Source organism: Schistocerca serialis, chromosome 3 (assembly GCF_023864345.2).
Source record: "Schistocerca serialis cubense isolate TAMUIC-IGC-003099 chromosome 3, iqSchSeri2.2, whole genome shotgun sequence".
NCBI lineage: Eukaryota > Metazoa > Arthropoda > Insecta > Orthoptera > Acrididae > Schistocerca > Schistocerca serialis.
This window is the reverse complement of record NC_064640.1, coordinates 158,477,663-158,502,236: the sequence shown is the minus strand read 5'-3', so window position 1 is coordinate 158,502,236 and position 24,574 is coordinate 158,477,663. Positions and strand designations below refer to the sequence as shown.

At 45.0% G+C, this 24,574-nt stretch overlaps 1 protein-coding gene across 1 annotated transcript in view; it reads left to right on the top strand.

The window, feature by feature from the left end:
• The window catches only part of LOC126469863 (organic cation transporter protein-like), a 373,860-nt gene that overhangs the window by 131,796 nt on the left and 217,490 nt on the right, over nt 1-24,574 (top strand). The window contains exon 2 of the mRNA XM_050097173.1: nt 6,545-6,816. Within this exon, the coding sequence (XP_049953130.1) occupies nt 6,545-6,816 (272 nt within the window). The remainder of the gene's footprint in view (nt 1-6,544; nt 6,817-24,574) is intronic.

The following is a 24,574-nucleotide window of genomic DNA, read 5'->3' as shown; positions in this document are numbered from 1 at the left end:
ACTTGTGAATGACGTCCTTCAGGATAACGACATCGCTCTGCTAGAGTGGCCAGCATGTTCTCCAGACATGAACCCTATCGAGCATGCCTGGTACAGATTGAAAAGGGCTGTTTATGGACGATGTGACCTACCAACCTCTCTGAGGGATCTACGCCGAATCTCCGTTGAGGAGTGGGACAATCGGGACCAACATTGCAGTGATGAACTTGTGGACAGTATGCCACGACGAATACAAGCAGGCATCAATGTAAAAGGACGTGCTACTGGGTATTAGAGGTACCGGTGTGTGCAGCAATTTGGACCACCACCTCTGAAGGTCTCGCTGTATGGTGGTACAACATGCAGTGTGTGGTTTTTGTGAGCAATACTAGGGGCGGAAATGATGTTTATGTTAATCTCTATTCCAGTTTTCTATACAGGTTCGGGAACTCTCGGAACCGAGGTGGTGGAAAACTTTTTTTTTAATGTGGATAGTAGTATCTACAGCGTTAGAGAACTTCAAACGCGCATCATGATTCCTCACTGCTTCAGTATTCCATTTCTTTCCATACTGTTTCTTCCTGATGATTCTCTTGAACGTCAGTCTAACCTTCTTCATTACTAATCCGCGACCTGACCCTATATTTGCTATTGGGTTCGCGTAACAATTCTTTAACAGATTTCGGAATCTCTATCTCACCGTGATGTAATATTACCGTGTCTTTAAGCCTTTTCCAAGGTATACACCCCTTCCTGTGATTTTTGAGCATCGTATTTGTTACTACAAGGTTAATTTTGTTGCAGAACTCTTTAGTATTTCCTCTTTGTCATTCCTTCTTCCGAACCCAAATTGTTCTCTCTCCTGTTCCTACCCATACTATAGCATTCCTATCACCAATGATTATTAGATTTTTTCCCTCCTTTTACGTATGGAGCAAAACTTTTAATGTCCTTATCTACGTTTTTCTATATTTTCATCTTCTGCTTGAGAGTCTGTGTTTATATCTAGCTACTATTATTGGCGTTCTTTTCTTTTTTTTCTGCTCCTGTTACATCATTTTTTGCTGCTGTTGATATTACTCGTCTGACCAGAGAACTTTGTTCTTTGCATTTCACTTAGACTTACTTAAAATTTCTTCAGATTATAGTAAAGACATTTACATTTTTTAAGTGATTGCAGTTGTTGTGGTACAGGGGCTGATCTCACCTTCTACGAGTAAAATGGTGTTCATAAGGGACAAAAATTAACCGGCAGTTGTAGAATACTTATATCCTTTACGCTTGTTATTTAGTTATTTATATGTACCAAGTTTTCATCGCAGATCTTTAGGAGGAATGACCGGCCGGAGTGGCCGTGCGGTTCTAGGAGCTACAGTCTGGAGCCGAGCGACCGCTACGGTCGCAGGTTCGAATCCTGCCTCGGGCATGGATGTGTGTTGTGTCCTTAGGTTAGTTAGGTTTAATTAGTTCTAACTTCTAGGCGACTGATGACCTCAGAAGCTAGGTCGCATAGTGCTCAGAGCCATTTGAACCATTTTTTTTTAGGAGGAATAGTGTCAACATGCAGAATGGACCGCTTGCAGGAGAGTTCTTTAATATCTCGGGAAAATTTGATAATCTACAGAACGGATTACATTTCATTACACAGAAAATGACGTCAAATTCAATGACAACCGTCAAGTAGTAAATAGCGATGGCAAACTCAAACCAAGCGAAGTTCAGCAAATGACTGTGGCTGTAGAATGAGTGAGAATTGGTATGTATAAACCTATTAGTATGACTGCAGTATAAGAGCTGGAATGGTTATAGAATCTGTGTTAACATTATGTAACCTGTCATTTTAATAGTAGTATTTTGATGGGGATTATAAACAGAGTTATTGTAGAGATAAACAGGACTCGTCAGCAAGCTCACGGTCAGGAGCTTTCCTGATCAGACACGTGTAGTTTGGGCGTACGTTCGCTCTCACATGTTGTCAGAACCGACAAGTCCGATGCATGCGAATTTCAGATAGTCAAATTACTGCATGTATTTTTAACCAAAGAGGAGGAGCGGCTTACATTATGCAGAGGATTGCTGTTAGCAGGTGTGAGAAGTATCGCACGAAAAGGCCTGCATTGCGATCCTGCGACTAAGTGGCTCAAATACCCGAACATTCAAATAATTTCGCGGCGCAGCTTGCAGCTCTCGAAATTAATGATCCAGCTGGCAGTCCTCGGAGGTAAAGGAGACATGTTCTTTGTATGGTCTGGGTGTAGGTTGTTTTACATAGTGTTTACAATTTGTGAAGTGAGATTTTAATGATCCTTTATTATCAACGAAGTTTATTTTCAATATGTAAAGCCTAAAAGAATTTGGAAGGGCCTGTATGCAGGCGTGGAACTAGACTTTCAAGTTTTCTATGCGAGTGTTGGGCTTTAGTGACCGTGCATGTGCTCGGTAGAAACATGTCTCGTATCAGGGCCTCGACAAATTAGCTAGTTACAGGTGGTTAAAGAAAAACAGACTTCGCAAGGTCTAATTGCTGGCAGTAAATGACATTTGTTATCTATTGACAAAATCGTCTCCGATTATCAGCCGAGTTGTGGCGTGGACTTGTCGAAAAGTTTCAACGATTTTCCTTCACGTAATCTTGTTCGTGTCTGAATGTAATTAGCAGGAAACTAGTACAAACGTTGTGACACCACGACAACATGACTTGGCTAATAACCCGAGAAGTTTTAATCTCTGAAATTTGCTGCATTCCCATATTGTTATCTACTGTGTTTGAACTGTTATGTTCTAAATTTGTACAAATCAGCTTGTTCAGTCAGCTGACTGTCAGCGGTATCCGTCTTCCTTATCAGTCGTTGGATCTCGTAATCTTATCGATTGGAGTTAGATAACTACAGTACATCAATTACTGAATTTGGAGGTGTGACAAGTTAATCACGCCTCGTGGGTCAAAGCGAGGCTCGCGACCATTACTTAGATTTGTTTTAATACCGTATCACTGCTGGAAATTGACCTAGGTCCGTCAGTAAGAGTTTCACAGTTACCTACAGAGCACCCCGGCTCGTAACATCTCGCGCGTCGCACATAACGAAGATTGTGTATGCATTCAGGCAGTGGTGCGAGAGAAACTTGGCACATGACAACCACCTCACAGTGGACGAGACTAGGAGATCTTCAAACACCATACTACTCAGTGTGTGTCTGGCACCTGAGACAGTTTACTAGAATATATGAAATGTATTCTCAGCTGCGAATATGGACTACCATCAAGTGTGTAATGGAATGACGACAATGAAAATTTGTGCCTGACCGGGACTCGAAACCAGATTTCCCGCTTATCGCTAGAGATCACCATACCATTAGGCTACCCGAGCGTGACTCACGGCCAGACCGAAACTTTCATATGTCGTCAACCACGTGCCTGACACCTTTACTCGAAGATCCGTTATGTATATACCCGCACAGGCGAGACATTTTACTAGAAAATCGCTTGCCCGGTGTCTGCGGATAAATATGATAATGCAGTGTCAGTCTACATCTATACTCTGCAAACTACGATAAGGTGCACGGCAGAGGGTACGTCCCATTGTACCCGTTATCGGGGTTTCTTCCTCTTCCATTCACATACGGAGCGCGGGAAGATCGATTGTCTGAATGCCTCCGTGCGTGCAGTAATTATTCTAATCTTATTTTCACGAATCTTATGTGAGCTATACGTAGGAGGTTGTAGTATATACCTAGAATAATCATTTAAAGCCAGTTCTTGAAACTTTATTAATAGAATTTCTCGGGATAGTTTTCGTCTGTCTTCAAGAATCTTCCAGTCAGTTCCTCCAGAATCTCTGTGACACCCTCCCACGGATTAAACAAACGTCAGACCATTCGTGTTGCTCTTTTCTGTATACGTCCAATATCCTCTGTTAGTCCTATCAGATACAGGTCCCACACACTTGAGCAATATTCTACAACCGGTCGCATGAGTGATATGTAAGCAATTTCCTTTGTAGATTGGTTACACTTCCCCAGTTCTCTACCAATAAACCGAAGTCTACCACCTGCTTTACCCGCGACTGAACCTATGTGATCATTCCATTTCATATCCCTACAAAATATTACACCTAGGTATTTGTATGAGTTGGCCGTTTCCAACAGTGACTCATTCATACTATGGTCATAGGATACTATGATTTTTTCCAATGACTGTTAGCAGAATATGGAATCACTGGGTTCAGGAGGGTAATACGGAACGCCGTGCTGGATCCCAATGGCCTCGTTTCACTAGCAATCGAGATGACAGGCATCTTATCCGCATGGCTGTAACGGATCGTGCAGCCACGTCTCGATCCCTGAGTCAACAGATGGAAACATTTGCAAGACAACAACCATCTGCACGAACAGTTCGACGACGTTTGCAGCAGCATGGACCATCAGCTAGGAGACCATGGTTGCGGTTACCCTCGACGCTGCATCACAGACAAGAGCGCCTGCGATGGTGTACTCAACGACGAACCTGGGTGCACGAATGGCAAAACGTTATTTTTTCGGATGAATCCAGGTTCTGTTTACAGCATCATTATGGTCGCACCCGTATTTGGCGACATCGCGGTGAATGTACATTGGAAGCGTGTACTCGTCATCGCCATACTGCCGTATTACCCGGCGTGATGGTACAGGGTCCCACTGGTTACACGTCTCGGTCACCTCTTGTTCGCATTGACGGCACTTTGAACAGTGAACGTTGCATTTCACATGTGTTACGACCCGTGGCTCTACCCTTCATTCGATCCCTGCGAAACCCTACATCTCAGCAGGATAATGCCAGACCGTATGTTGCAGGTCCTGTACGGGCCTTTATGGAGACAGAAAATGTTCGACTGCTGCCCTGGCCAGCACATTCTCCAGATCTCTCGCCAATTGAAAACGTCTGGTCAATGGTGACGGAGCAACTGGCTCGTCACGATACGCCAGTCACTACTCTTGATGAACTGTGGTATCGTGTTGAAGCTGCATGGGCAGCTGTACCTGTACACTCCATCCAAGCTCTATTTGACACAATGACGAGGCGAATCAAGGCCGTTATTATGGCCAGAGGTGGTTGTTCTAGGTACTGATTTCTCAAGATCTATGCACCCAAATTTCGTGAAAATGTAATCACATGTCAGTAATAGTATAAAATATTTGTCCAATGAATACCCGTTTATCATCTGCATTTCTTCCTCGTGTAGCAATTTTAATGGCCAGTAGTGTATATAACTACGTTATCTCCAAAAAGTCTGATTTCACTATTAATATTATCTGCAAGAACATTAATGTACAACATGAACAGCAAGGGTCCCAACACACTTCCCTGGGGCACACTCGAAGTTACTTTCACATCTGGCGATCCCCCACACTGCGGCACTACTCTGTACCTGACACTAATGGGGCCAGTGTTAGAATACGCTGCTGCGTTGTGGGGCAACGCAGCTGACTCGTCAGTTGCAAAGCTGCAGACGGCCGAGTACAAGGCGCTTAGGTTTGCGCTTCACCTGCCACGAGACATCAGCACCGGAGAACTCCACAGAGTAGCGGGAGTACCGCTGCTTAATCACCGATTCCGGTAAGCGGCGCATCGTTTTTATGCGGCAGCGCCGACATCGGAGAACGACCTCGTCCGCAACTTTGGCAACCAAGTGCACTGGCGCCCGACCACAAAGTGGCCAGACCTGTTGCTGGTGTAAAGGAACACCGCAACACGAGCAGGAAGACCCACTAGCAGCAACGCAACCGCGAGGAAGATTCAAACGAGAAGACAACACTCAACACCCCCAGGAAGAAGTAGGAAAGGCGTGATCCGCCCATCCTCACCGGAGCATGAAGCTCCACGAATGTATGATGCGAACATCTGGAAATGAGTCTCCATCCAAGATAACATGCTGCGTACTCCCTACGAAAAAGTCCTCAATCCAATGACAAAGGCCGGCTAGGGTGGCCGAGCGGTTCTATTCGCTACAGTCTGGAACCGCGCGTCCACTACGGTCGCAGGTTCGAATCCTGCCTCGGGCATGGATGTATGTGATGTCCTTAGGTTAGTTGGGTTTAATTAGTTCTAAGTTCTAGGGGACTGATGACCTCAGAAGTTAAGTCCCATAGTGCTCAGAGCCATTTGAACCATCCAATGACAAAGTTCGCTTGATACCCCGTATGATGCGATGTTCCTTTGGACACGCGTGTCTAAAGGAACAAAATTCAGAATAACGCAGGCACTGCAATATCGTATCATATCGTATTTCACTAGAAGGTCCTAAAAGTAACAAAAACGTCCATAGCGCAAGGTAGTCTCATGAGAACTACAAATTAAGATCAAGTAATTGGATAGACTAATAGAGCATCAATACCAGTCTGGTGCTTGCCAGCCGATGTACTGTAACATCAGGTTTCACGCAAGCAAAAGCTTTATTTCCACTGAAGCTACGTAAGATATTCAGTTTGTGCACTCTCTCACCTGCCTATTTTATTCTCTGGTTTTTAGTTTCAATTAAAAGCATTGTATTATGTGTCTACTAAGAACAAACATTTTTTTCTGCTCCAGTGGGCCAGAAACGAGAAGACCAGGTACAGGCGGCGATGGGAGAGTGGGGTCGGTGGCAGCTGCTGGTGGTGCTGTCCGTGTCGCTGGTGAAGTTTCCGGTGGCCTGGCACCAGCTGGGCATCCTCTTCCTGGCGCCACCCGCGCGCTTCTGGTGTGAGGAGCCGCCCTCCAACATCTCTGGAAAATGCTCCGTCTCACTCAACGGGACGCCCACGCCCTGCACCAGCTACCGCTACGATCGTTCAATCTTCACGGAGACCATCATCACGCAGGTCAGCCTCCACTCCACTACCCTCAAAGGCTCTGACGTAATTCCAGTTTGATTTTACATCGAATACGCTGCGGAATTAGCTCCATCTAGAGTCTTCTGGAATAGTCCAGGTGTAAGGTTGCAGGGGTTTTGTTTTTTGCTTGCGTATTCTTCAATTGAGAACAGCCGGCCGAAGTGGCCGTGCGGTTAAAGGCGCTGCAGTCTGGAACCGCAAGACCGCTACGGTCGCAGGTTCGAATCCTGCCTCGGGCATGGATGTTTGTGATGTCCTTAGGTTAGTTAGGTTTAACTAGTTCTAAGTTCTAGGGGACTAATGACCTCAGCAGTTGAGTCCCATAGTGCTCAGAGCCAATTGAGAACAACTGTGTGAGGTGAAATGACAAGTTTAATGTCGCAATATTTCTCACCAAATTACATCTTTTCACAAAGTTTTCAACTCGCCAACATAAAAGCAGCGCAATGATAACGCATCTTGCCAACATCAAAAAGTGAAATAAGTTTATACACAACAATGTTAAATATTATCTCTCTGAAAGAACATTAATCTTAAGCACAATATTATGAAAGTTTAATTCGAAGTTTCTTTACATTAATCCTAAGGACGATAACATGAAAGTTTAATTGGACGTTTCTTTACAAAATCGCTCCTACACATACGTTATGATGTTGGTCAGTTCTACGAAAATCATCCGATTCCGGTTCAAAGTTCGGTACTATTTAGGATGACAATCAAGTCTACGGTGGATGGTTAGTCAAGTGACAAATTTGAGCGCAAGATTACCCAAGGCCACTCGAGTTTACAGTGGACGGAAGCTGGTGAACCAATAAAGTTTACGCCTCTGCACGCGGTACTAATGGTTCTAATGGCTCTAAGCACTATGGGACTTAACATCTGAGGTCATCAGTCCCCTAGACTTAGAACGACTTAAACCTAGCTATCCTAAGGACAGCACACACATCCATGTCCGAGGCAGGATTCGAACCTGAGACCGTAGCAACAGCGCGGTTCCAGACTGAAGCGCCTAGAACCGCTCGGCCACAACGGCCGGCTCTGCACGCAGTATTTACCTGAAGCTGCGACGCGCTGCTGTCTGCAACGCCGCTCTCTCCCACTGAAATTCCTACAAAACTAATCTGGCCTTTGCTGAACTTTCCAGCAGAAACTTTTCCTATGTTTCTCGTTATACGAGAAAACATGTACTCAGCCCTAGCCTTATTATGTGACGATATACACGCGCATGGTTGGAACAGCGTGCATATTATAGTGGCCTCTCGGTTCTCACAAGAACAGTTAACTAATTTGGCTGGTTCGTTTCTCCACAGTTGGAGCTAAACGTTGCTACAGCTAAATTTAGCTGGAGTGCAGCCGCTGTGAACGCAGTGTCCACACCAATTTCTTGTTTGCGTCGTATGGAGCGTTAAGCGCTCCGTTCTGCCCTTGACGCCAGTTTAGAGAAGAGTCGAATCAAAATTTCTCTCTTGTCCTCTCATGGCAGAACTGCCTCCCTCCACTTGACTCCCTTTTTCACGTCACGTATTTTTTCGACCAATAGGAGCGTTCCTCTCATTTTGTAGAAACACCCTATACCAATCGCAACGTCCCCTCTATCAAACTGCTTCGAAACTTCAGTAGTTTTCTCCTTCCTAGTGAGTTTCCGCCAATCGGACGTTTTGTGCCCGTTCTAGACGCCTAAACTACATTGACCTCTCCGTGTTTCGCACTCGCTGGACGAAAATGCGTCACTTGCTTTTGTTCGTCTCCCGTTGGAATTTCGAAACACAGTTTTCTAAAGCTTCTTCTCTGCCCTTGTACCGATGCCCTCACTGCAGGCGGCCCTCCAGCTTGAATCACCTGGCCCGGGGTCGCTGACCTCTTTCCTGCCACCCCCTTAAGTGGTCACCGGCGTAACTCCCGCAGCGCGGTTTTGCTAAGCCGTTGTGGAGCTGGCTTTTCAAAACTAAAAGCGACTCGACTCGCGTTCCCTGTTCTACCTTCAGTTCAAAGACATGCGTTGTATAGGAATGGTGTGTTAATTACTGTCAATTGACTGTCATCCCTTTTTGAATTATATATTGATGGGCAAATGTTCTCATGACTGTCGATTTAAGTTAGGTGTCATCTTCACCTTCTCATTGCGATTTGTAAAGGTCTCATGTAAGGTGCGAATCTGACCATTTATTCTGCCACCTTACACAGGGTAACTGGAAAGTACACAGGTCATTCCTTTTTACGATCAGGGTGAAACATCGGATGCACGTAAGTGCAGGACAACATCATTGATAACAGTCAGTCGCAGGGTGCTAGAGGATATTCTAAGCTCAGACATCATGATGTTACTGGGGCAAACAAGCTTCTGTAACAGGTGGAAGTGCAATGATGGCTACTGGATGGTTGGAGTCGTCTTTGTGTTTATTTGGTTGCAGACTTCCAGGTTGGGCGCCGTGGGTTCGCGCGACGGTGTGGGAATAGAGAATAGAGAATACAGTTGAACAATAGATGGACATAACTCTTCATTATTCCTTTACACCCGAACAGTTATGAGTCCGTCCTCGACCAGGGTCCGCAGCTCGTGGTCTGGTGGCTATCGTTGCTGCCTCTGGATCACGGGGCCCCGGGTTCAATTCCCGGCCGGGTTGGGGATTTTCTCTGCACTGGGACTGGGTGTTTGTATTGTCCTCATCATTTCATCATCATTCGTGAACGTGTCAAGACTGGACTGTGAAAGGATTGGGACTTTGTACGGGAGCTGATAATCTCGCAGTTGAGCGCCCCACAAACCCATCATCATCATCGTCATCATCCACCAGGACACAGTTATTCGTCGTCCTGTGTTGCCGCTGTGTCAGAGCGGCATGCGAAGCATACGGCTCGGTGGTGTACGCGCAGAGATGGAAGGCAGGGTGCTTACTCGGAGAATGTAGTGTTGTAGCAGACGACGACGTTAACAGTGTGGAGCCGGTGAGTCGTCCGTTTGTGCCTTAGACCGTGAGGCACCAGCTGGTTGGTTCTGAGCACTATGGGACTTAACTTCTGAGGTCATCAGTCCCCTAGAACTTAGAACTACTGAAACCTAACTAAGGACATCACACACATCCACGGCCGAGGCAGGATTCGAAACTGCGGTCGCGCGGTTCCAGACTGTAGCGCCTAGAACCGCTCGGCCACTCCGGCCGGCCCAGCTGGTTGCCCGGAGGGACGTCAGGCAGCGGTCGGCAGTTCGCTGTTCGGCAGCAGTAGTAATGGCTGTCACAACTACCGCGTCGCCCGGCACAACATAACCTAGACTGTGTCAGTAGAACGTTCACGTCCGGCAGGCGTTGTGACATACTCGCCCTGTCGAAGATCTGCTCAGATAGCCAGGGGATATAAATACTGCTGTCTGGAGCTGACCACGCAGAACATACACCACATACACATTCATAGGTCATGCGGAAGTTTCCCGAATGCAGGCAGTGTCCTGGGTCCTGCTTCAGTCACGAGGAAGGAGGCCGGCGTGAAAGTAGGCACTCCGCAGCTGCTGGCGCTCTAGATGAGACACTAGGTCACAGCTTTAACCTGTGCTGTAACATTTCCCTCAAAGTATCAACACTGATTTACGAAAAACTGCTTATGACACAACTTGATTAATCATTAACGAAATTTTTCAAATCATATATGCAGGTGAAAAGATAGATTTCGCAGATACGTGAATGATACGATGAATATTGGATTCACAGAACCCAGTACGTTATAATGGACTGTGAATGCTCCGCGGAAACGCAAGTGATATAGGATGTGTCCCAAGAAGCAGTAACACCTCTAAAGAAATTTCCTGGCAGATAAAAACTGTGTGCCGGACAGCGACTCGAACTCGGAACCATTGGTTTTCGCGGACAAGAACATTTTCTTTCGAAAGACAAAGATGCCGAGTTCAAGTCTCGGCCCGGCACACAATTTTAGTCTGTCATGAAGTTTCATATCAGTGCACTCCACTGCAGAGTAAAACTTTCATTCTGGAAACACCTCTAATACTCCCAATATACATAAACGATTTGTCAGCTAGGATCGACAGCAGTATAGCATTGTTCGGTGGCGATGTTGTGTTAAGCGAAGTACAGTCGTTGGACGATCGTAAGTACTTGCAGAAAGGCGTGTTAGTGCCCATAATAAGAAGCTCCGAAAGAACAGACGCTACATATATAATTCAGGTGAGGATGACCAGTTGCCGGCCGCTGTGGCCGAGCGATTCTAGGCGCTTCAGTCCGGAACCGCTCTGCTGCTACGGTCGCAGGTTCGAATCCTGACTCGGGCATGAATGTGTGTGATGTCCACAGGTTAGTTAGGTTTAAGTAGTTCTAAGTGTAGCGGACTGATGACCTCACATGTCAAGTCCCATAGTGCTTAGAGCCATTTGAACCATTTGATTTTTGATGACCAGTTGATGACTTCAGTGCAGATGTACACCAAGCTCGATCTCCTACGGGAATCTTCGAGTTCTTCCTCGGGCATGAGTGTGTGTGTTGTTCTTAGCATAAGTTAGTTTAAGTAGTGTGTAAGTCTAGGGACCAACGACTTCAGCAGTGTGATCCCTTAGGAATTCACACACATTTGAACTCTCCTACGGGAATCGGCAAAATGCCACGAGTAAAGAGGAGAATGGGCAAGGGGCACTGCATCAGTAGTGTATGGATAAGTCGGGAATTTGGGTCTGACGGGAGGCGTGTTAGGGTATCCCGTGCAGTTACGATGACCACCGTCCGAATGGCGCAGTGGTCAGCGCATCTGCCTAGTAAACGGAAGACCTGGGTTGGAATCCTAGTTCCACATAAACATTCCACTTTCTCCAATGATTTAATTAAGGCCCACTAACAGATAACGTCAGTCATTTATTTATGTCCTGATTCATAATAGCTACAGGGTCAAAAATGTCCGAAAGAAGAGACGCCACATAGAAAATCATTTAATTCTACCATTACGTCAGTAAAATAGACAGAAGCAGAACAAGAAGATTCTAACCAATGTGCAACTCAGCAAGATTTTCACATTCATATCTACAGGGTGCGGAATCAAGATATTCATCATTTGGATTTGCAGCTCCTTGTGTTTATCGTGTTTGCAGTTAAAATTGTGGGACGTAAGGTCCGCCAGTTACGTAAAACACCATTTTTTCTAAGTTCCCAAACATGTTTCAGCGTCACTGTGCCATCATCTGTGGGTTTCCGTTTTATTTAATCTGTAATGTGAACATTTTTACTAAATGATTACAAAATTATACGGATATTTAGTTCAAACAACTATTCCTTTCTTTTTGTTAATACCTTTACGCTCGGTTTGCATGGTTTGTCAGGACCCCTTTTGTATTATTTATTACAGGTAGCTTGTCACCTGCAACCAAACGATGTCGATGAGAAATTTTGTTGAGAGTGAACCTATCATTTTATGCTCTAAACGTAATTTAATTTGTCGCGATATTTCGCGCCTATATTCTTTTTTGCTTAAGTTTTTGTGTGGCAAACCCTTTTATATTCAGCATCATGGTGAGGTGTTGTGAAGCACATGTAAATCCAGATATTCAGAGCATCTCAGAGCTTTAAAAAGCAACAGCTCCCATAGCACATTTGCCGACCACCTAATAGCCTACAATCACCACTCAACTACAATAGAAACAAACTTACGAATACTAAAACCCAGCCACAGCCTATACAGCAAACTGACCATAACTTCCACATACAGAAGGCAATAGCACAAGGGAAACAGGTCATAAATGAATACACTACACTCTCCAAGGCACACTATTTAACACATTAAAGGAACTTTACAAAAAATACAACACAAACAGCTAGATAGTCTACACACACACACAAACACACACAATGTAAACAAAATTCAAATTTGGCGCCAAACTCACTGGTGAACAAATGAACACCGACTGGACTGGGACAAAAAAATGGTTCAAATGGCTGTGAGCACCATGGGACTTAACATCTGAGTTCATCAGTCCCCTAGACGTAGAACTACTTAAACCTAACTAACCTAAGGACATCACACACATTCATGCCCGAGGCAGGATTCGAACCTGCGACCGTAGCGGTCGCGCGGTTTCAGACTGAAGCGCCTAGAACCGCTCGGCCCCAACGCCCGGCGGACTGGGACACACAACCACCACAATTACAGTGTGTTTTGGAAAAGTGCAAAGCGCTTTTGCTACCTTATTTGTGAAAATAGCTGTTATATTTACGTGTGCTTCACAAAACCTCACCATGACGCTGAGAATAAAAGGGCTTGCCACACAAAAAAGTCAGTAAAAATGAATACAGGCGCAAGATATCGTGACAAACTAAATTATGTTTAGAGCATAAAATGGTAGGTCAACTCCCAAGAAAATTTCTCATCAACATCGTTTGGTTGCAGATGACAAGCTACCTGTAATAAATAATACACAAGTGGTCTTGATAAACTATGCAAACCGAGTGTAAAGGTATTAACAAAAAGAAAAGAACGGTTGTTTGACCTAAATATCCACAAAATTTTGTAATCATTTAGCGAAAGTGTTCACATTACAGATTAAATAAAACAGAAACCCACTGATGATGGCACAGTGGTGCTGAAACATGTTTGGAAACTTGGAAAGAAGGCGTTTCGCGTATCTTGCGGACCTTACACCCAACAATTACAGAATCAAGGTTGCGACGAAATTTATGGAGGATCTGTCGTCTTAGGAATTCTTTACTGATTGTCAATCTTCCTCCTAGTGGCTCTTTCACAGACGAGATAAACAAAATCTTGTCTCCAGTGAGATTAGAACCGAAAACTAACAGTGTTTCCCGCGTGAAGGGCGAACACTTTACCGCTTTTTTGTTCGTTATTATTCACAGGACATGAAACCTTTCACGCCCGCATCTCGTGGTCGTGCGGTAGCGTTCTCGCTTCCCACGCCCGGGTTCCCGGGTTCGATTCCCGGCGGGGTCAGGGATTTTCTCTGCCTCGTGATGGCTGGGTGTTGTGTGCTGTCCTTAGGTTAGTTAGGTTTAAGTAGTTCTAAGTTCTAGGGGACTGATGACCATAGATGTTAAGTCCCATAGTGCTCAGAGCCATTTTTGAAACCTTTCAGTTTCCACATAATCAGTACGGATTAACCTCACTTTAACAAGCTTCATATCGTCATAATACTGAGGGCCGCAGGTCGTAGTGGCTCTTTTCGATAGTATATCAGTTTCTCAAGTCAGAAATTTGCGATCCGTAGGGATTAACCGTGCTATGTTTATTGTGTGGAAATAGCGAACAAACACTATGTTCCATTTGTAGGCATGGAGCTACAAAAGCTGTTTCCTCAAACTTTATCTCACATAGGTAACACTCCATAGGTCGCTGACTGACACATTATAAACTTCGCTTTGTGAAAGGAGGGTGAAAATTAAGGGACACTTATTTTTTGATAGGTCCCAAATCTCAGTAGTTTCACATTAAATGACAAAGTTTTGGCGCTACTTTATCAGTTAGCGCGCAGCATTAAACTAAATGAGTCGGTTCATCATATGTCTTATACAACCTTATGTAGCTAACAGTAATCGAAAATGAAAAAACTATAAATTGTAATGTCTCAATTTTTGCCTTGATCTTTGCTTCTACGCTTCAAGAGAACCGGCGCATACCCCAGGGTGATACATATTATAAAAACAGTGACAGCATAAACTTGAGTGCACCAGGAACAACGTGCGTACACACATACTCCACAGTCACAGTCTTTAATGTGCATATCGTTAGAAAAAGCAGCTTCGTTAACGCTGCTAATTTCCACGCATTCTGACGATAATTCGCGGCAAACCAAGCATATCAACGCATTTTCTCGAAAGCAGTAGACTGCTGCAGCCATTGCTCAGTGCCACAATGTTCGTGTTTCTAATCTCTGAAAACCGATCGAGCACCCACGAAACGATCATTTTGTATTTTTTCCATCCTCCGTTTGTTACGTGGATCCTCCACCGCGATTGCTGTTTTGTACGTGTGAGTCTACGCAATTGTACACTGCACATTACAGAGTAACACTCTCCAAAAAACGTTACTAACAATTTTTGTTTGTCTCCAAGAATTCAGCGGCAAATTTGGTCCTCGAGTCCAATAAGATGTGAATCAGTCAGTAGAATGGCATTATAATGTGTACGCAACAACCAAAAAATCTAGAAATCAGATAAAAGATACGTATCAACAGTTTTTGGACGAAGATTTGTGACCTTACGTAAAAATGGAGCCGTTTCTGTACATTGCTGACTCGTGGGCGATGTCCGTAGTACTAGCAAGAGGCATACGAGACTGCAGAGCTGTCGGCGCTGGCTTGTTTAAGAGGAGGCACCTATGAGCAGACGCCAGCATGCGCATCTCTCGGCAGACTCGCAACATGGTATATGGCGTCGCCAACTACCGGTACAGCCTTATACCCCATGAGCTACTAGTTGGCGAACGTGGGTAGACTGCGGGCAGCAAACTGTGGCATCTCATATAAGAGACAATACTGTCGGCACTTCATGTTCCTTATTTGACTCTCTCATCACAACTGCACCACCTTTCACGTTATCAGAAGCTGGATTCGTCCTTCAGTCATTTACATGTTTAATTTTCTTAGCCGCATTTGATTCCTATTTTTCGAAGAAGGTGAAAGATTTTCTTGCGCAGTTTGCTTTTATGATTTGAAGCTACGAGGAGGCGTTCAATAAGTAATGAAACACACTTTCTTCTCAGCCAATTTCAGTTGAAAAAATTCGGGATTTGTTGTGGGACGCCATGGAATATTTCTGCGTCAGCACTTGATTTCATGAGGTTCCGCTAGGTGGCAACGCTATCGTAGCCTTCAAAATGGCATCTGCGAAGAAAGTGTGTTCCAAGCAGAGAGCTGTCATTGAGTTTCTTTTTTTGGAAAACCAGAGAATCGCAGATTTCCATAGCCGCTTGTAGAACGCCTACAGAGACCTGTCAGTGAGCAAAAGCATGGTGTGTCGTTGGGCAAGGTGCCTGTCATCATCGCAACAAGATCGCTGCGATGGTACCTAACAGCTACTGCTGCTGACGAGGGGACCTTCTGGGAGGTGCATCGAGTTACGAGCTCCCACTTCGCCCGCTTATAGTGTGGGTAGGTACCTATCACACCCTAAAATTATAGGTGCCAATGCGGTCACGTTTTTGAAATATTGCCTGTTAAAGTTTGGGCAGCTCTGTATATACAGAAAAGTTTCACTATTGTGGCAAGTGAGCGAATAACCAAGTGACAAGCGAGCTAGACTCTCGTCCAGGTGACCCTGGTTCGAGACCTATCTATGCTACTTTTGTTTCCTTTTTTTCAAATGCCTGTTTTAATTTATAATTAATCATGAACATTCCGCAAGGAATTGATTAAAAAGAATTAAAGGCCTCTATAAATCAAAATTACAATTTGAATGTCACATTTTTTTCAATCTTTTGCATTTTTCTTTTTTTAATAGGAAATTAACCGTAATGTAATTTCTTGAATTATTTTATTATTGTTCAATTTGTTTTCCTTGTATTTTTAATTTTGTTCCGTTGAGGTAGGGAATATTTAAAAAGAAACAACGAATGAATGATTAAAAATGTTTCATTTAATGGAAAGTTAATCGATATTTCCTATATTATGACGAGTACATTCCGACGGATGATACTTTTTATAAAAACAATCAAAACATTTGTACTTTCGACACCACGAACATTGTACGAAGGCACAATCATTTTCGTCGCAATCGGATCCGTATTTTCTCAAGTCCGAAGACAACGCCACTGCATTGACGTTATGGAATACTTCTTTTTGCGATGGATCTAGCGTCGCGAAAACAAAAGTAGCATAGGCAGGTCTCGACCCAGGGCCGCCTGGACGGGAGTCTCACTCGCTTGCCACTCGGCTACTCGTTCACTTGCCTCAAAGGACTGCCCAAACTTTAACAGGTAATATTTCAAAAACTTGGCCGCATTGGCACCTACAATTTTAGGGTGCGATAGGTGCCTACCCACACTATAAGCAGGGGAAGTGGGAGATCATAACTCGATGCACCTCCCAGAAGATCCCCTCGTGAATAGTTGCCCTTCCAAACAGCATTCCATTCAAGCAAACCTGTGGTTATTCGTACTTTAGGTAATTGGGCTATGCATGGTTCTGTTTAAAAACAATAGCTCAATGTAGTCGTAGGATCGAGCCGCGCACGTCAGATTTCACGCCCCACAGCTAATTCGCTCTAAATAATAATCCGTAGCCGTGATCCTGTAGTCAGATAGTCTATGCATTGGCTAGGATTCCGAGTTAATGAAATATACAGAAATAAAGAATAAAAGTTAAATGGATAATTTATTAACAAGGATGTCCTCCCCCGGTAGCTGAGTGGTCAGCGTGACAGAATGTCAATCCTAAGGGCGCTGGTTCGATTCCCGGCTGGGTCGGAGATTTTCTCCGCTCAGGGACTGGGTGTTGTGTTGTACCAATCATCATCATTTCATCCCCATCGACACACAAGTCGCCGAAGTGGAGTCAAATCGAAAGACTAGGACCCGGCGAACAGTCTACCCGACGGGAGGCCCTAGTCACACATCACATCACAATAACAAGGATTCTTTCCTAGAGTCTGTAATTGATGTACACAACCAGAAGTTGTATAACGTTTATTCAAGAAAGTACATCTCAAATAAACGACGAGTGGTCCTAGGGTATTCAAGTAAAAGTTATGTTGTGAGCGTTACGAGAATGAAAGCAAAATCCCAAGCTTATGTAGTCTCCAAAGATACGCACAACCCAAGTCGATTTCGCAGTCCCAATAGATTAAATATTCACCAGCTCAAAACTGTTCAGAGTTGAACATGAAGATTCACAAATTAACACACCCGATGTAAAGAATAATAGCTCCTACTCTATTCTCAGTTCCATACTGCAAGCAGAAAGAGCCAGAGTTCCACACTGGAGCATATTCAGACCTCTCCAAATACGAAGTCCCTTCAGAAGTTTAAGTACGGTAGCAGCTGTATACTGCCCAGAATAAATGACCCAGTCCATCCAAAAACACACAATGCCACAGGCAGGTCTGGTTTCTTCCAGAACGAACGTCCAAGTGTCTAGAATAGCTTCCTTGAGGTCATCACTTGAAAAGTCTGTCTCCACTCTCATAGTGTTCCACTACTGTCTGCTTTTCCAATGGCTGAAAGTCATCCCCACCAAAACACATCGTTCTTATGCTCTACAGGCATGATTTGACACAATATGATTGCGTCCTGGCTTGAACTAATATATTTCAACAACAATTAAATACAGAAAAGTCATAGACCTTCGGTTACACTCAGATCATTTACAATAAATATAAGTAATAGTTGGTTCCGCAGTGGTTAGCGCACTGGACTCGCATTCGGGAGGACGACGGTTCAATCCCGCGTCCGGCCATCCTGATTTAGGTTTTCCGTGATTTCCCTAAATCGCTCCAGGCAAATTCCGCCATGGTTCCTTCGAAGCGGCGCAGCCGACTTCCTTCCACGTCCTCCCTAATCCGATGAGACCGATGACCTCGCTATTTGGTCTCTTCCCCCAAACAATCCAATCCAATCCAATAACACAATAGTTTGTTCATAAATAAATAAGTCAGCATTCTTGTGCAAGTGTGCTCACAATAAATGATGACGAATTGTCGTTATAATTGTTTAAACTGTTATTTATTCCGTCTCGACAGAAGCATCAAATAAATGGTTCAAATGGCTCTGAGCACTATGGGACTCAACTGCTGTGGTCATCAGTCTCCTAGAACTTAGAACTACTTAAACCTAACTAACCTAAGGACATCACACACATCCATGCCCGAGGCAGGATTCGAACCTGCGACCGTAGCAGTCGCACGGTTCCTGACTGCGCGCCTAGGACCGCGAGACCACCGCGGCCGGCGACAGAAGCATCTTTCGGTTCTCTTTTTTCAGTGGTACTGTCTGCTAACAAACGCGATTGCCCACTTCTAAATTACCACAGTTTTTTAATAGCACTTGCAATCGACATTTAAGTAAAGTTATTGGCACATTAGTCAACTGTTCATGAAATAACTATACAAGTATAACAAGCTGTTGGTCGTGCGGTTCTAGGCGCTACAGTCTGGAACCGAGCGACCGCTACGGTCGCAAGTTCGAATCCTGCCTCGGGCATGGATGTGTGTGATGTCCTTAGGTTGGTTAGGTTTAATTAGTTCCAAGTTCTAGGCCACTGATGACCTCAGAAGTTAAGTCGCATAGTGCTCAGAGCCATTTATAACAAGTTGTAATTGTGGAGAACACGGTGTTCTGACAAACATTTGCGTAATAAAAAGATATAAAAAGCATCATAAACTAATAAATAAAACACATTTCAGGGACGTTAGGTATACTGCAATGCTATCATCTGAGGTATCGTTTGTTGGAATCACATGAAACGTTTAGAAGTTGTTAATTAAGAGGTTCTTGTGAAACTGTTTATTCACTGTTAATAATTATCTTATGTTTAAAAGATATCGAAATCACTGTTGTCATCGGATACGCATTATTTTCTGGGATCACCGATGTATTCAGATTTGCATTAATATTTGATTGTTAATTATTATAGACGCTCAAAGAGCTGTAAGAAGCCATCTTTCAGCTTATCTCAAAGCCCGCCTTTGCTGGGAGCATATCCGGCCCTCTCAAGCGATCCTCGCGTCGTCCAAATTCCCCATACCGGGATTTTCCCATTTCCGCCGACGCTGCTCGTCTCTGCAACTGGCAGGCCGGAAATGGTCTACCAGCTGGGCTGGCCGCGGCGCGGCCTCTGCCCTAGGCCCGCTAGTGTTCACCCGTGCAACAAATTCACCTTACCTCGTACCAGTATTGGGCGGACGATTAGCTCACCTAAATACGTTTAACGTCACATCGCGCATACCTGTCTGATCTCCCGTAGGCCAGCTGACAGCACACTGCTGTGACTCCTGCATTGTCGGAATGTGCGGAGATTCCTATTTGAGGTGATCGACGGATCGCAAACAAATTGCTGCTCAACTAGGCCTCTATAGTGCTGACACATTCGCCCACCAGTTGGGTGCTCACAAAATTTCATTGGACTGTTTTTCCCTCTTCATTGTACAGCCCGGATCTCGCACCTTCCGTCTTCCATCTGTTTGGCCCAATGGAGGATGCACTCCACGGGAAGAAGTACGTGGATAATGGGGCGCTACTAATGCAGTAAAAATGGTTCAAATGGCTCTGAGTACTATGGGACTTAACATCTGTGGTCATCAGTCTCCTAGAACTTAGAACTACTTAAACCTAACTAACCTAAGGACATCACACACATCCATGCCCGAGGCAGGATTCGAACCTGCGACCGTAGCAGTCGCGCGGTTCCGGACTGATGCAGTAAGACGGTGGCCATGACATCGACCTCTGGAGTGATACCTTGCGGGCATACAGGCCCTCCCAGTGAGATGCCGAAGGCCGTCGCATTGAACGGAGATCACATTGAAAAACAGAGTTTTGTAGCCAAAATACAGGGGAATAATAATGTTTATTTGAATCCTGAATAAGACCAAACAGCTTTCAGAGAAGATGTAGTGCTTTACTTGCTGAACGCCCCTCCTATATTTTATTCGTAGTTAGGAAAATTTCTTTGTGGACGTTCACATTTTTTAATCGGCGTTTGTTGTCTTTTCGGTTGTGTTACAGGTTGTGCCAATGAAAGCATTTATATGAAAAACTACACTACTGGCCATGAAAATTGCTACACCACGAAGATGACGTGCTACAGACGCGAAATTTAACCGACAGGAAGAAGATGCTCTGATATGCAAATGATTAGCTTTTCAGAGCATTCACACAAGGTTGGCGCCAGTGGCGACACCTACAACGTGCAGACATGAGGAAAGTTCCCAACCGATTTCCCATACACAAACAGTAGTTGACCGGCGTTGCCTGGTGAAACGTTGTTGTTCAGGAGGGTAATACGGAACGCCGTGCTGGATCCCAATGGCCTCGTTTCACTAACAGTCGAGGTGACAGGTACCTTATCCGCATGGCCGGAACGGATCGTGTAGCCACGTCTCGATCCCTGAGTCAACAGATGGGGACGTTTGCAAGACAACAACCATCTGCACGAACAGTTTGACGACGTTTGCTGCAGCACGGACCATCAGCTCGGAGACCATGGGTGCGGTTACCCTGGACGCTGCATCACAAACAGGAGTGCCTGCGATGGTGTACTCAACGACGAACCTTGGTGGACGAATGGCAAAACGTCATTTTTTCGGTTGAATCCAGGTTCTGTTTACAGCATCATGATGGTCGCATCCGGGTTTGCCGACATCGCGGTGAACACACAATGGAAGAGTGTATTCGTCATCGCCATACTGGCGTATCACCCGGCGTGATGGTATGGGGTGCCATTGGTTACACGTCTCCGTCACCAGTTGTTCATGATGATGATGATGATGTTTTGGTTTGTAGGGCGCTCAACGGCGCGGTTATCAGCGCCCGTACAATTTCCCAACCTTTGCTCGGCCCAATTTCGTCACTTTCCTGGATGATGATGAAATGAAGAGGACAACACAAACACCCAGTCATCTCGAGGCAGGAGAAAATTCCTGACCCCGCCGGGAATCGAACCCGGGACCCCGTGCTCGGGAAGCGAGAACGCAACCGCGAGACCACGAGCGGCGGACACTAGTTGTTCACATTGACGGCAATTTGAACAGTGGACGTTACATTTCAGGTGTGTTACGACCCGTGGCTCTACCCTTCATTCGATCCCTCCGAAACCCTACATTCCAGCAGGATAATGCACGACCGCACGTTGCAGGTCCTGTACGGGCGTTTCTTGATATATAAAATGTTCGACTGCTGCCCTGGCCAGCACATTCTCCAGATCTCTCACCAATTGAAAACGTCTGGTCAATGGTGCCCGAGCAACTGGCTCGTCACAATACACCAATCACTACTCTTGATACCGAGCGAGGTGGCGCAGTGGTTAGGCACTGGACTCGCATTCGGGAGGACGACGGTTCAATCCCGCGTCCGGCCATCCTGATTTAGGTTTTCCGTGATTTCCCTAAATCGCTCCAGGCAAATGCCGGGGTGGTTCCTTTCAAAGGGCACGGCCGACTTCCTTCCCTCATCCGATGAAACCGATGACCTCGCTGTCTGGTCTCCTTCCCCAAACCAACCAACCAAACAACCACTACTCTTGATGAACTGTGGTATCGTGTTGAAGCTGCATGGGCAGCTGTACCTGTACACACCATCCAAGCTCTGTTTGACTCAATGCCCAGGCCGACCGAGGCCGTTATTATGGCCACAGGCGGTTGTTCTGGGTACTGATTTCTCAGGATCTATGCACCGAAATTGCGTGAAAATATAATCACATGTCAGTTCTAGTATAATATATTTGTCCAGGAATACCCGTTTATCATCTGCATTTCTTCTTGGTGTAGCAATTTTAATGGTCAGTAGTGTATTTTCAAGTAAATAATATTAAATTGAATGTTACATACTCATAATCGTACCAGCGAGTGATAACACTAAAAAGACGAATCGCTTCCGCTGCATGTATTTTTTTAGTTTGCAGCTTGCTTAAGGCAGAAACACAAAAATAACTAAGACAGCTACTACAGAGGAGCATCGCCCAAATAATTTTCCATGCTTTTTGCTTATGATGAAGTTGGAGTCGGTGCAGCTGCATATTACTTTTAACTAAGCTTTAGACCCAAATCATGGTTACCGAAATGTGTATGAAACTCATTGGCCTATTCTAAGATTTCTGCTGCCAGTCAATGAAGTGGCAGGCGGCGAAGGTGTCTCACCAAACGACGAGCGTTCTCGGTGTCAGCAAGCCCAAGATGCCCATCAGCTGAGCAAGCGTATTCTGCGTGTCGCTAGTCTACTGGAGAATTGGCAACATTGTACGATATGCTTGATAACTTTGTGACGATCGATTTACTTCGTGGAGTAGTTCAGAAATGTCCTGGTAAATTCACTCTATATTTTCTTGTAATTTAGATGAAATATTCTACATGGGTTCTAAGAATTGACGCAGCAGATTTATGGTTTTGTGTCCAGACACCTAGTTCCAACATGAACTGCAGCTTACTTCGCCATTTACATCGCGGATTCTCCATCTTAACGACAATTTGAGCAAAAAGGAAGCGCTGTACAACGCAGTCGGATCCTACAGGTAGCTTAACAGTAGTGTGTTCGCCCTTCAAGCGGAAAACTGCGTTAGTTTTCGGTTCTGATGTCGCTTGATACGGGATTTTTATCTCTTTATTGAAAGAACCACAAGCACGCAGATCGACAGTCAGTAAAGACATGAAATGTATCCGCATTTGTGAATATGGACAACCATTAGCTGTGTAATGAAATGACGACATCGAAAATCTATGTCCGACCGGGACTCCAACCCGAATTTCCCGGTTATCGCGAGCGGTCGCTTACCATTTGGCTACCCGAGCACGACTCAAGGCCAGACCCAAACTTCCGTATGTCGTCAACCACGTGTCTGCAATCGTACTTTTATATCCATTATGTGTATACCCCAACAGGGGAGACATTTTACTTCAAAGTCGCTTGCCCGATGTCGACGGATAAATATGATATTGCAGTACTTGAGTTTTCCGAATTACGATTCATTGTTCCTCCAGACATGCATGCATGTCCGAAGGAACATTGCATTGTTATTCGGAATAGCACAGGCATTGCAATATCGTATAGTAATCAGTAAAAAAATCCTAAGACAACTTCTCCCACATACGTTTCGTCGCTACCTCGATACTAATACCCCATAGACATAAGGGTGAAAATCTCGCTAAGTTGCCTCCTTTTTCTGCTTCTGTCGACTGCAATGACTTCATCGTGGCACTGAATGATTCGTTTAATGGATTTTGGTATGTCTCTACCACTATGACTTCATTTTCATACACAACTGGCCATTAAAATTGCTACACCACGAAGATGACGTGCTACAGACGTGAAATTTACCCGACAGGAAGAAAATGCTGTGATATGCAAATTATTAGCTTTTCAGAGCATTCACACAAGGTTGCCGCTTGTGGCGACACCTACAACGTGCTGACATGAGGAAAGTTTCCAACCGATTTCCCATACACAAACAGTAGTTGACCGGCGTTGCCTGGTGAAACGTTGTTGTGATGCATCGTGTAAGGAGGAGAAATGCGTACAATCACGTTTCCGACTTTGATAAAGGTCGGACTGTAGCCTGTCGCGATTGCGGTTTATCGTATCGCGACATTGCTGCTCGCGTTGGTCGAGATCCAATGACTGTTAGCAGAATATGGAATTGATCGGTTCAGGAGGGTAATACGGAACGCCGTGCTCGATCCCAACGGCCTCGTATCACTAGCAGTTGAGATGACAGCCAACTTACCCGTATGGCTGTAACGGATCGTGCAGCCACGTCTCGGTCCCTGATCCAACAGATGGGGACGTTTGCAAGACAACAACCATCTGCACGAACACTTCGACGACGTTTGCAGCAGTATGGACTATCAGCTCGGAGACCATGGCTGCGGTTACCCTAGACACTGCATCACAGACAGGAGCCCCTCCGATGGTGTACTCAACGACGAACCTGAGTGCACGAATGGCAAAACGTTATTTTTTCGGATGAATCCAGGAACTGTTTACAGCATCATGATGGTCGCATCCGTGTTTGGCGACATCGCAGTGAACGCACATTGGAAGCGTGTATTCGTCATCGCCATACTGGCGTATCACCCAGCGTGATGGTGTGGGGTGCCACTGG